The sequence below is a fragment of the Drosophila guanche genome, unplaced genomic scaffold (genome assembly GCF_900245975.1).
Source record: "Drosophila guanche unplaced genomic scaffold, DGUA_6, whole genome shotgun sequence".
In the NCBI taxonomy this organism is placed as follows: Eukaryota; Metazoa; Arthropoda; class Insecta; order Diptera; family Drosophilidae; genus Drosophila; species Drosophila guanche.
Genome location: NW_022995769.1, coordinates 24,239 through 38,296, shown reverse-complemented (window position 1 = coordinate 38,296; position 14,058 = coordinate 24,239). Strand labels below are relative to the sequence as shown.

At 39.7% G+C, this 14,058-nt stretch overlaps 1 protein-coding gene across 1 annotated transcript; it reads right to left on the bottom strand.

Moving 5' to 3' along the window:
- Positions 1-469: 469 nt before the first annotated feature.
- LOC117591264 (flightin) lies at positions 470-3,495 on the bottom strand. The gene is made up of 4 exons (XM_034284454.1): positions 3,403-3,495; positions 2,095-2,361; positions 1,459-1,614; positions 470-681 (listed from the first exon to the last, which is right to left on the bottom strand). Exons 2-4 carry the CDS (start codon positions 2,355-2,357, stop codon positions 546-548), a joined length of 555 nt encoding a protein of 184 aa, XP_034140345.1. The 5' UTR covers positions 2,358-2,361; positions 3,403-3,495; the 3' UTR covers positions 470-545.
- Between the last annotated feature and the right edge of the window lie 10,563 nt (positions 3,496-14,058).

The following is a 14,058-nucleotide window of genomic DNA, read 5'->3' as shown; positions in this document are numbered from 1 at the left end:
ATGTTCCCCTTTAACTCTTCGAGTAGAGGGTATAACTAGGCCACCACGTAATTCTCTTTTTACCTGTTTTGTGTAAAATAAAAAGTTTAGATGTTCAATTTGGTTTTCGTTTTTTGGATGTTTATATTTATTGCACAGTACTCTATTTCAGCTTTAAAATATAAATTGATTAATATTCCTCTCTAAAAATAATTTAAATAGTCTTACAATTATTAAGTATTATATCTCTGTATTATAAGAAGGTAAGTTTTGTTAATATATGTATGTAGACATTATATATAAATAAATATACCTATACATATGTACTCTAATATATATTAACAGAAATTACACTTTTAAAAATAATATACAAAATTTAAAATTTGATTATTCAAGGTATTTGCTTGAAAAGCTGTACGCCTGTAGTGGTAACAGGAATTATAAACATGCGCAAGCATACAAACGCCAAACGTCTTTCTAGAAGTTTGTATTTGTGTATGAAATGAGGTGAACTAATCTTTTATAATATTTCCATGTGTATACTATAGAAGCGAAGGTTACGCCCACTAGAGAACACTAGCATACTTTTGGTTAATATAAGCTTTGGTATGGTAATTGTAGGTTCTTATTGAGGCCGCCAATGTTTGAATTAATTGTTTGTCCCTCTTTGTAGATGGTTCAAATGAATCAATCCCGCTGCCACTAAAAAAATATATAAATGTTAGCGATTTTACATATAGATATACAACTATCAGATAGAACTTACAGATAAACGATGTTTGTAAAATTTTATTGTTTTTATTTGTTTGTAAAAACCATGAAACATTTAAACCTATTTCCGAGTTTTGATCTTCCTCGTTACACTTCGCGTATTTTTGGTTTGGTGCAACCCTATCTCTTTGTCTCTCATGCCAAGCAAAACTCAAACTCGTAAATAATAATGCTAGTCTTTTAAAAACCTAGCTTAATTTTCTGTCTTCCGAATCAGGGATGAAATTCCTATGCAAACGATAAGAAATCATCCCTTTTTTTCTTTTCCCAGCCAACTTTTTGCATTTGAGTACTCAGATCAGCGCAAAATATACCAAAAAACCAGCTGATTAAATACGAGCATCGTGATGCGAAAAAAATAATGTTTCTATCTCCTGTCAACAGAAGACACACGCATACTCAAAAATGGAAGGTAACAAGCTGATATTGGATGTGTTGAAATATAACTGAATTATACATGTTAATATATATATAAAATAAATAATTAATATTCAAAAACAAAAATAACGACTACTTTTAAGTACTATTAAAAATCGAACTAATAAGCTAATTATATTATCACTGACTACGCAGAACCCTTTCACTCGCGCCTATTAACAATATAGATAGTTAACTACTTTTGCCGACGAGACCACCACAATTACACAAATTGCATCGCCGGTCGGCGTATATTTGCAAACACATTAAAACTATTCAAGCGATTCATACCTGATATTTCGTGTACGAAGAACACGTTCCGCCCATGTCTGTGGTCTTGGTATGTCACGTGCCACTCCAACTTGCTTCTTATCAATATAGTCAATTACATCATCATAATAATTGGTTCTGTAGTTATACATATATTTGTATTGTAAAAACTTTGGCCTGCAACAGTAAAAATTACAATAAATTATTTTGAAACAAAAATGCGGAGGTACATTTGCTACATTTTTGCTACATCTGTCATTTAAATCTTCATCTCTTCTCACACCAACTCGCAGTTTTAGCTCGTCTCCTCCAGAGACGAACACGACTGGCCAATGCGTATTAATTTCTTCATTCTGGCTATAGTAATAATCGGATCTGATTGCGATTCAAAAATCTGATAGATATGGCCATTCTCTATGTAAATGAGTTTCTGGTTCTTCTTCTCGTAACTTCAAAATTGTGGGATCGGTGGGGTTATTTGGAATACACTTTTAACAGCATTCTGGAAGCAAAATATTTTTGCTCTAGCTTATAATCTCTGAGATCTAGATGCTCACCGTGCCGGACGCGCAGAAGGACTGACGGCTATATCGACTGACTTATATATATCCTTCATAATACTTGATGGGGTCGTGTAACCAAAACAATAAGACTTACCTCACCCAATGTCGATACAACTGAACTGGTTTCCTGTAACCATCATCTTCTGGCGGAAGTGGGGGGGCTTTTAACTCTATTTCGTCCTCGACAATGCTTGCTTCGTTTGCTGGGGTCTCTGCTAAAACAATACTCTCTGATTTATGATCAGAAATCACACTCCCTGCTTTCGAAGGTGCAGCTTCAGTGGCTGGAGTAGCTACTGGTACTTCCTCCGTATCACCACCAGCGTCATCTCCCCATGGATCTTCTTCGTCTGCCATATTGCTGAAATATTGTTGTTGTGGTTTTATAAATATTCTGCATGAATGTTTATTTATAATACTATATACTATAAGCACTGACGATTTAAGAAATCTAAAACAATAACGATGATTATGATTTGTACCTAAACGTATTCAAGCTTCATCGTCCAGTATTTGTTAAAATTCCAAATTAATAATTTTGCTTAGATGGTTTTTATAAAAATATTTACTTTAAGCGAGGAGGAACGCTGTAAGACGCATTAGTACGCGTCACAGCTTTAATATCCGGTACTCAGTAAGTGAATACATACATACTTATGTATTCATGTAACCTTATGATGTAACCTTATAAATTTAAATTTTCATTTCTTCTACATCTTCCATCTACATATCCATCACCTTTCACACCAAACCGCTTCTATAGCTCGCTCCCAATTCGACAGAGCAGCACACAGCACAAGGCAAAAGAAAGTGAAAGAAAATTAGCAAGCATAGGTCGAGTTGCTGGACCGCGTGGGGGGTAACCACAGCAAATTAATTTTGTAGTTGTGGCTACAATGCTCATAATGATCCGATCCGATCCTAAATCTGATTGAAATGGCCATTCTCTACGGCGGTTTTTGTTTTTTATCGCATCTTTAAAATTGTAGATGCCACAGATTTTCTCCGTTTGCGTGGTCGGAAGGGGCGGATCCGAAATCTAAAAAATCTGTTGCTGTAGCTTAAAGCTTCCGTAAAGAATGGCCATGTCAATCCTGGTTAGATTGGGGTCAGTTTGGATTAATGTCATAGCAAGAACGAAGATATTGATTTGATGTGGATCCCTTCTGACACCCCTTGCAGTGTGCATTTTGTACATACAGTTGACTCAACTTACCGTTGAGTTAAAAGAATTCGATTTTTTTGTAATTTTGTATTGTTATACCCGGTACTCGAAGAGTAAATGGGGTAACATAATCATTTTTAGTATCCGATTCTGCATATTCACAAAAATAAAACTAGGTAGGTACAATCAGGTCAACATGACTAGGATTATTAGTGAATAAAGAAGTTAGTTAAATACCTTTACTATAGTGTTTATACTAATATAAAAGAAAAAAGACTAAATTATTTTCTTGCTGTTTGGATATAAGGCATTAAGAAACTATCTAACAATCTAAATATACAAAGAAAAGTGGAACATATATACTTGCTTACACACAAATTCTATATGTTGCCAATATTATTAACACCTATATTATTCCGTCTCCATAAAATGTCGCATAGTTTGTCCACATATTGTCTTTGAAACTGAAATTAATTAAAACGAGAAGGGCCGTGTGAGACACTTCTTGCGCGTCACAACTTTCATACCCGGCACTTAGTACTACATCTGTACCTTAGCGTTTTTTTTTGTACAATTTTACATTTTTTCTTCATCCGTCATCTACATCTACAACACTTCTCACGCCAACACGCTCCTTTAGCTCGCCCCCTTTCCTAGAGCCACACACTGCAGGGTCCCGGCAGAGGCATAGGAACGCTAGAGGCAGAGGCACACTGCAGAAGCAGAGTGTGAATGGGAGAATGTGAAAAAAAAACAAATATAAGCGGCGGGACGGGGTGGGTTAAGCCATGAAGCAACTATAAGGCGGTCTCGTCGGCGTCAGCGTTTCTCGTCTTATTTCCTAAAATTTGCTTGCCGACGCGGAAGATTGGGCACTCATTCCATTGTCGTTTCACTCACACTTACAGCGAGAGCCCTTTCCTCTCACTTATTGACAGCATTGTTAGCCTCCCTTATCTTAGCCGACGAGACCTCCTTATATAGTTCTTCATGGGTTTAGCGAAGGCTGAGGCAGAGGCATAGGAACGGCAGATGCCGCACACTGCGAGAAGCAGAGTGTGAATGAGAGAATTTGAAAAAACAAATATAAGCTGACGGACGGGGTGGGTTTATCCACTGAAATTTATTTTCATTTAATTTCTTCATTGTGGCTATAATAATGATCGGAATGATTCGGATCCCTATTTGGTGATCTGATAGATATGGTCATTGCCTACAGAATGGCGTTTAACAGTTTTCTGTTATCTTTAAAATTGTAGATTTGGGAGGTTTTCGCCGTTTTGCGCTGGCGTAAGGGGGGCGGGGCTAATACCAATCTATAGCTCTTATAGTCTCTGAGAACTAGCCGACAAACAAGACGGACGGACGGACAGGCGGACAGACAGAAATGGCTCAATCGACTCGGCTATTGATGCTTATCAAGAATATAGATACTTTATGGGGTCGGAAACGTTTCCTTCCGTGCGTTCCATACAACCGTTATTCGCACAAATACAATATACCCTATTTACTCTTTGAGTACCGGGTATAATAAAAAACGTACTTTACTCTACAATATAACCGACAACCATCTCTCCGACACAGACGTGGAAAAGTTTAAGTTGTCGATGGTCTACCTCAGACGTACCCTATCTGAGATCCGACTCGGAGTTACTCAAATCTCCTTTCCAAGAGCGGCGGCTTTTCTCCATTTCTCCAAGTCATGGAGGAGTAGAAACTCCTAGTGGCCAACCTTCACCGATTGTCCATCCGCCATGGAAGGATCCAGCCTTTCTCACGCCTTAAAACATAGTAGTGCCTCAAAAATCCATACCCCTGTCAATTTAACTCCATTGCCAGTGCTGGCATCCACAACAGCAACCAGCTTCCAGCTTGCAAATGTTTTTCCGGTCTCTTCTAGCCTCTTCTAGCTCCTCAGCTCCCGCACTGAGACTTTTAGGAGTAGCTGCACCAGCTCGGTATTCGGGAGTTCCCCGCAAAGCAATCTTTGTCTCCGTCTTATTCCCGAAGCCACACCGGATGATGTCAAACTACATCTAAGCTCTTATCTTCAATCGCCGCCTGATAACTTTATTTTAACTACATTTAATTATACACATAAGCGTAATATCTCATCTTGCAAAATTCTTCTTCCCGATTCTCTTGAATCCAAAGCTTTAGAACCGTCTGCATGGCCTGAGTACACTATTATGCATGAATTTCTGCCTTGAGATTATACCCAGAATCCTTGAGTTACTGTCCCTAAGATTTCAGAAAACTAAGGAACCATTTCTCCATTCAATATCAGAAATCCGATAATGAAATTTTCGTCCACAAGTTCACCACTTATATAATGGATCGTCCACAATTCGCTGGTGGGGTTCTTATTGCAGTGAAAACGGCTCGAGAGCGAGCAGAAAAGAGGGAGAGCGAGAGCGAGAGCGCAACTGTTAGCTGTTAGCAACAGTCCGCTGCTAACTCGCTGCTGCTACTTTCAACACCCAGTAATGTATGTAAGGCAGAGAAGGAAACGTTTCCGATCCCACAAAGTATATATATTCTTGATCAGCATCAATAGCCGAGTCGATATAGCCATGTTTGTCTGTCCGTCCCTCTGTCCGTCCGTCCGTCTTGCTGAGCGCCTGGATCTCAGAGACTATAAAAGCTAGAGCCAGCAAATATTGCATCCAGACTTCTGTATGCTCACACGCAAACCGCGAAAATCTGATGTGTTCACAATTTTGAAGATAAAAGAAAACTAAAAACGCCATTCAATATGGGAGGCCCATAATTATAGCCAGAATGAAGAAATTAATTTGAAGTGGCAAAACCAACCCTGTCGAGGGGTTTTTTAAATTTATTTTTTGCACATTCTTACATAAACACTCTTCTTCGTGTTTATGGTTTATGGCTCTAGGGGAGGGGCGTAGATGATGTAGATGACAGACGTAGAAAAGGTGTTAAATGTAAAATTTAAAATTTAAAAAAACTGCTGTGGTACAGGTGTACCAATGAGTACCGGGTATACCGCCTCACACGTGCTTTTTCAATAATTTTAGTATTTTGTACTAATTTTTTCAAGTACTAAAGCCAGAAATACTCTGGCGGTTGGGCGCACAAACCTCCAACAGGTACTTTTTTGACATTTTTCATTGTTTTGCGGTTGGTTGCGCAATTTTAACTCAGCCGAGCATTACTTTATATTTAAATCGCCGAATAAATGCACCTAAAAACCAAGAGGAGGATGCAGGATATATATATTTTCGACTTTTTAATGTCAAAATGTTGTAAGCCAAAACCTCAAACGGGGTTGGGGATACATTAAAGATGCATTCATCAGCTTTATAGAATGGTTAGGTTCATTACAAACAGATGTAAGATGTACCTAAGTTCTGTGAAAAAAACAACCGCTACCTCTAAAAATACTGTAGCATGTCACCTATAACAATAGTTGTTGTAGCTGTGCCACTCGAGCTGGTCGGAGGTGTAACCAATAAGGAGGGTGCACGCGCTGACTCCGGCTGTATGATCGGTAGAAGGGGGCTTTCCGATAATTGCTTATTGTTACGTGCTCGCATTGATGCTATTTCTTATTCATTTTTTTCGCGTGCAGACCTATGCTAGACCGTAGGGAAGGGAATGAGGGGGATAGGGGGATGACTTAGGAAAAGGTGAAGTAACCGGAAGGGGAAAACTTAACCACCGAAATACATATCCACCATGATTGACGGCTGCGCTGGTCTTGTTGCGGCAGTCCTTGCCCACCCAACCATAATCATCCTAAAAATTCCAAGAGATATATTAGTTTCGAATGATCCCTTTTTAGTCATGGTTATTCTATATTCCACACGGTGAACGTTGCATGGCTCCTTAATACAAAAATCTCTAGCAATTAATTTTCAACAAATTAATGATATATTTATTATAAATAATGAGAGTTCATTCCGAATATATGGGTATGTATGTATATAAAGAGAAAATTATAAGAAAAATTGTTTACCATCAAATTGTTTACCGTCAGTCCAGTTGAACTTGCTTTTAGATCTCAAAGTATCTGATATTGGTGCACTGATAGCTGCATAATTGTGAATGAACTTTTTGTACCAGCCCGTCATTCCGAGAAACCTTCGAACTATCGACTGGGGTACCGGGAAGTTCCTAACGGAGTCTATTTTGTCGGGATCGGTGCTAATGTTTCCACCTCCAATAACGTGCCCTAAGTATTTAACCTCTTTTCGGCAAATATATAGATATATCATCTAAATATATAAAGATTTCATTCCTTAGATGAGCTGGAATAAGTTTATCCATAAGTCGCGACATGGTACAGGGAGCGTTGGTGAGACCGAATGGCATAACTACAAATTCATATAAAGGACGGCCTGGCACCGTGAAGGCTGTCTTGTCTCGACTACCTGGATCTAGAGGTCAAAAAGCGTCCTTTAGATCAAAGCTAGTGCCGAATTCAGCTTTCGGTAGTCGGCTCAGGATTCCATCTATAAGAGGCATTGGATAAGCATCCTTTACGGTAACTGAGTTTACCTTCCTGCGGTCGATACACAGCCTAACTTTTCCAGGCTTCTTAACCAACACAACTGGCGAAGACCACGAGCTTGTTGATTCTTGTATTGCGCCAAGTTTGATCATGCGGTCTAATTCTCCGTACATTCATTTTTCAGGGGCAGGTGACACTGCATAGTGTCTTTGTTTGGTAGGCTTTGCATCGGCCACATCTATCGCATGAGTGATAATAGTAGTCTTTCCCAAACCTTTCTTGGAGTAGGATGGAAACAAATTTACTACCTCCTGGAGTAATATTTGTTGGGAAAGTAGGAGAGTCACCATTGTGGGGTCTTCCAAAGTTTCAATATTCAAATTCTTTGTCATAAGATGCAAGGGTAAAAGGTCAAAGATTGTCCAAAAATCAATTCCTTGATAAAGATAACTAATCAGGGAATATAGAAGCAAAGTTCCTTCGATACGTCTCTGTACGTTACTTTTGTATAAACCTTACCAATTATACTTTGGCTTTTGCCGTCTGCAGTTTTTACCTTCAGAAAAAGGGGCTTATATTTAATATTGCATCGAAGAACATCTGAAGCACAATTTCCTCCGATGCAGCTGACTGAAGCTCCAGTATCCATCAAACCTACTACTGGTTTACCAAAAAGCATAATCTGAGCATGAGGTCGTAAGTCATAAGGATTTCCAACTACAGAAGATAGAAGCAAATTTCGTTCAAGTTTACATTTTCTTTTAAATTCGGTTCTTCGGCGCTGAGATCGGCCTAGAGGTCTTATCAGTTTGCGTGCACTTTTCGGTGGTGCACGCAACAGCGAGTTTTTTGCAGTGCTGGGGTTGAACTTTCTACAGCTGGGTTTATACGTATCGGCCCTGCCGCAATCGTAGCAGAATATTCTACGTTCTTCTAGGCATTCTTGATAGCGATGGCCTTGCCAGCGCAATTCCAACTGATAAACTCTACAGCGGAAACCTCAAGATCCTCTTCTGCAGATAATTCTTCATTATCGGTGGTTATTGATTCGTCTGATATAGCGTTAACTTGGCGGCGTGGTAAAGCACGGGAGCAGCAAGGGGAATCTTTGGTTTCGCTACGGACTGCATGAATATTTCTCGTGTTCGGACAAGATGACGCAAGGATTTAACATTCGCATCCGACTCATACAAAATCTCATGCTGAATATCAGCCAACAGATTTGCTCGCAGTGTCTCAACCAAGGCTGCCTCAGATATAGGCTCAGAGAGTTTGTCTGCTAAAGCGGCAATAGCTCCATAAAAATCATCAAAGGATTCGTTAGGTCGCTGCTTCCTTAATTCTATCTCCGTTCGGATGTTTCTATCAGTTCGGTCATCTTTAAATTGACCACGCAGCGCTTCGCATAACTCCAACCATCGGACTTCAGGGACACTTTTATGATAGCGCCAAAACCATTCGCTGGCGCTTCCACCAAAAAGGTTACTAGCGTACCGAGCTGTTATCTCGAAATTTCCGTCCAAAGTTTGCTTTGTCAATGCCTCAATACGATAAATAAAGTCTTTAATGGACATACTAGCCTTTCCCGTAAATCTCAGTTTCCAATTAGACATTATCTGGCTAACACGATCTACACGTAGAGATGAAGCTGTCGAAGCTGAAGAAACTCCTGAACAAACATTGCTAGTTTGCCCCAAGGTCGAGAGTCCGGGTATGATCGGTGACAAATTAGTTCCCGACGGATTATGCCCCGAAACTGGTATCTGGCCACTGGTGGACTGGTGGTCTCCGAGCTGTGTTTATGGTTGTTGACGGAACGGAGGGAGTAGATCGGAGTCCATCAGAGATGGCTTGAACTAGCCGATTAGTTTGATCAGCCATGCTGGTCGCCAGAATTCGAGACTGTTCTACTATAGCTACTTTAATTGCTTCAGCGATAGACTGCTGGATGGCTTCGGCCATTGTTGGCTGGCTCTGTTGAGTTTCGCCAGAGATTTGAGACATATTGGCATCCTTCAAATTGGACATCTCGGTATGACTGGTAGCTTCCGATTTTTTCCTTTGGCTTCTAGTCTGGAGAGACTGAAGAACAGAGGGAATCCGGGAGCTGGAAGTAGAAGCTGATATGATCTTCAGGTCTTGTGGCCAAGTAGGACACTCCTTTTTATTAGATACTTTGGAGGTGAAGCACGCTCTATGAAAACTATGCCCACAACTTGCCGATAATAATTTTGCCTAATAAACAATAACTTCTGTACAAATTTGACAATGCTTCCCCGTATCCACCATATCGATAACACAAAAAGTTATATACTCAATAATAGAAATAAACCAATAAGAAAGCAATATTACAAAAAAAAATATTAGAAAAAAATCACAAGAAAACAAAATCAAAATAAAGAGATATATGTAGATAAATTAAAAAATAACTAAGGAGCCTTTAGGTAGGAATAAATTATAAGATCGTATTGCAGTGGTTAAGGGAACGGAAGGGAAAGGAAGTGGGGCAACCCATCTACAACTGAAATCTGCATTCCAGGTTTAGTTCGCGGCATGACTCGATATTTATAATCGTAAGTCACTCATCCGGCTGAAACTAAACGGTCAGATCAGCCATATATGTATGTAAGTTTTTAATGAAGTGTATGATCGTAAGAACCAACCATTAAGATTTATAAAGTCCAAAATCACCTAGGCTTATTGAATCTTGCGATTCGTTAATCTTGTCAGGGTTACTATGGGACAGCCAGAATCATATTAAGAAGGAACAATCTCAATCAGATTTCTTAATAACGTTTGGAATGTGCTGTCGTTTCCAGGTGTAGCTAGCCACTAGCTTAGTTTCTACGCAATATCCACTAACGTAAGCAACGTAAGGCTAAGCGTTACGGACTATAACCAATAAAAGTTATAAATTTCCAGTGTATCGGACATCTACACATCAGCATACCCTGATAAGGTTCTAGGCCATGTATGCCATGTTTAGCTTACACGGATCCATAGTATCCATTGGATAGCTGAGACAGGAAATACTGCACAAATCTGCACAAACGATCTAGCAAGGGTGAAAGTCAGGTGTTAACTATGACAAATGTGTTTGTTTATATTCGGGGCGAGCCGGATCATGCCCCACGTTGGGCGCCATTAAAAAGATAAATATAGCATGTCACCTACAACAATAGTTGTTGTAGCTGTGCCACTCGAGCTGGTCGGGGGTGTAACCAATAAGGAGGGTGAACGCGCTGACTCCGGCTGTATGATCGGTAGAAGGGGGGGTTCCGTTAATTGCTTATTGTTACGTGCTCGCATTGATGCTATTTCTTATTCATTTTTTTCGCGTGCAGACCTATGCTAGACCGTAGGGAAGGGAATGAGGGGGATAGGGGGATGACTTAGGAAAAGGAGAAGTAACCGGAAGGGGAAAACTTAACCACCGAAATACATATCCACCATGATTGACGGCTGCGCTGGTCTTGTTGCGGCAGTCCTTGCCCACCCAACCATGATCATCCTATAAATTCCAATAGATATATTAGTTTCGAATGATCCCTTTTTAGTCATGGTTATTCTATATTCCACACGGTAAACGTTGCATGGCTCCTTAATACAAAAATCTCTAGCAATTAATTTTCAACAAATTAATGATAGGTTTATTATAAATAATGAGAGTTCATTCCTAATATATGGGTATGTATGTATATAAAGAGAAAATTATAAGAAAAATTGTTTACCATCAAATAAAGGGGCCGTAGGTATTTCTCCGGTGTTCCGTGGGTAATTTATTCGGAACTCTTCCGGCAACTGGCAGCAACCTCTTCTGACTTCTTTTTATGTTCGCTCCATATGGCCGTGGTCGCAACGTATATGTACGTCTGTACTCTTTGAATACCACGAGGAAAAGACCTCGCTCCGCTTTTTCCGGAAATCAGCTCTTGCCAGCCTAATTTTCGGTCCCCTTTCTGTTTGTCAAAATGACAGTGGGAAACAAACAGCAATTGGGACTGTCAGTCAGAGCGAAATTCGATAAAAATATTGACTGCCCACTGTGGTGAATTGCATCCACCAGAGGGCGTGCGAAAGCTCAGCTTCCACCAGAATTGGACTACTAGATGTACTGGTGTAGAATAGTTTCAGGCTGAACTTTAACTTTACAGTTTTTTTTATTATTTTGAGCTATGAACAAGCGCACTACAATACCATTAAAAATAAACGGGTTAAAAAAATTCTTAAAAAGTCCTTTTATAGAAAAAAACGACAAGGGATTGAGTAAACAATCGAAGTGGGTGTGAAGTAACTTAGTGGAACGTAAGTTCTCCATCTCTCTCGCGACAAGACAATTCTGCTTGGGCCTGGGGGGAATGAAGGCCCAACGATATAAGGTCCATTCGCACTGGTGGCCCTATTGCAAGCTACATACAATGTTTCTATTTTCATATTGGAGGAAGTGTGGACGACAACTTTGCTGTATGTAGCTCCCTGACTTTTATGAATAGTTATAGCTTCTGCAGCTACAACCAGAAACTGTTTACGGTCAATAGTAACTTGTTCGTTTTGGTGATATTGAAAACTCTTTGTAGTTTTCTGAATTGGTGTCCATGAAGACTTGTTACAATGGGTGCGTTTCGACCGTGCGTTTACTCCTACGCTTTCCTCGAGAAAATGTATCCAAAGAAGTTGGGGAGTATTGGATGTATTGAGATCTATCTGCATTAAAACACCAGTGGCTCCGTTAACAAGGCCGTCTGATGCATCTACATTGACTGTCATCATATACTTAGCCGTGGTTTTGAGAACCCATGAAGTACACAAACCTTGTGTACATGAAGTTTTAAAACTCTTGACAACCTCAAGATATCTACTTTTAATCTCTGAGCTAAGATGTTCGGCTTTGATGCAGTCTAAAGCTGTTGAAGTATATTCTGCAGCCGTAATTGACGACAGCTTCTCCCTATTGTACCTATCTGTCTCGTTATTGCTATAAAATAAGTGGATCGCATCTCTTGTTGCTTGACTGCCGTCAACTATTCTATTTCTAAGCAACTGAATATCTTATTACGTCATTTCGGCCGATGCCATGTTATTTAGTGCGATTGCAAAAGGTTGGTCATCTCGCTGTCGCATAATCTCTGTAAGTTCGAAAAACTTGAAGCTATCCCAGAGACTAGAGCCAACAATAGCACTGTATGGATTAAGCACTCCTGATGAGGATTTGAATATCCATCGATCACTTACTGGACATAACTGCCTTAGATTGTCGAACACGATAACAGAAACGCCGCCAAAAGGACTTGAAAAAATTTGCTTTAGGCGCATATCCTAATATGGGAACATTTTTTCACCGACCATAGAAATTTCGTCGATTATTAGGATTTTAAGATCAATAAATCTTGAACGAAAGGACTTTAATAAATCTGGGTCCAATTGTTTAAAAGCATGGTTGGATTGATTTAGAGATAAAGAAAACGATGAGTGAAGTGTGGCACCCCCAATACCAAATGAAGCTTTTCCTGTGGGAGCACACAGAATTACTTTAACAGTATTTGGGTTAGATCCTGGCCTACGATTAAACTCCCAGGAAATAGTCTGAAAGATGGTAGATATTGTTATACTCTTGCCGACGCCTGCGCAGCCACCTACAAACTCATAAAAAATTGACTTATATCTCACATTATGCAAAACATGTGTGAGATAAGTTTTGTGCTTCAAATTAAGCGAGCGAATTAAATTGCCTAAACATGATAGGGAAACAATCGGAGGAAGCTTCACTAGTCGAAGCCTGGTCATACAAGTTCAGAACATTTATTTGAGAACTTATTTCATGAATCGCTAGCAACCTAAACTCCTCATCGATTTCCTGATCAACTGCCTCTTCGTCTACATTTTCCACCCTATTGGCTTCGTCCTCCATGGCCCTCCTAAGCACGTCTTCTAAGTCTGCTAGGGCATTGAACTTCTGGAAGTTCAACCTAACTAATACCTGATGGTCCCTGTAAACATCCTCGCAATTTTTTCCTGTCAGCTCTAACTCTTCATCTCTCCACGGAAAAAACAGCATTACTAATGCTCTAAAATAGTTCGACCTATCTGTGTTTATATTAAACTTAAAATATTTAATAATAGAGGGCTTGCTACGTTCCCTCATAAAACCACTACCATCGCGGAGAGGGATAAAAACATCTACTAGGGCCTCATTTTCCTCGTCCTCCTCATCGTCATTTTGGCCAGCTCTTTTAAGGCTTTTGGAAAATTCATAATTTGCTGCAAAGTCGGCTAAACACAGGCTCTCTAAAAAATCTGGTCTTTGTTTATACCGCTCCAGCAATCCTTTGACTATGTCAGTGGAATCCTGATTCATATTTTGTAGGATGCTTGTGGATTTGAGCATTCGAACTCGTTGCTCTGGAGGGAAAGTATTTATT

Excerpts from the sequence above, each read along its gene's own strand:
- LOC117591264 (XM_034284454.1), bottom strand. The coding sequence starts at position 2,357 with ATGGCAGACGAAGAAGATCCATGGGGAGATGACGCTGGTGGTGATACG. Across the intron at positions 1,615-2,094 it reads TTGTATCGACATTGGGTGAG|GCCAAAGTTTTTACAATACA; the intron begins GTAAGTCTTATT and ends TTACTGTTGCAG. Across the intron at positions 682-1,458 it reads CTTCGTACACGAAATATCAG|TGGCAGCGGGATTGATTCAT; the intron begins GTATGAATCGCT and ends ATATTTTTTTAG.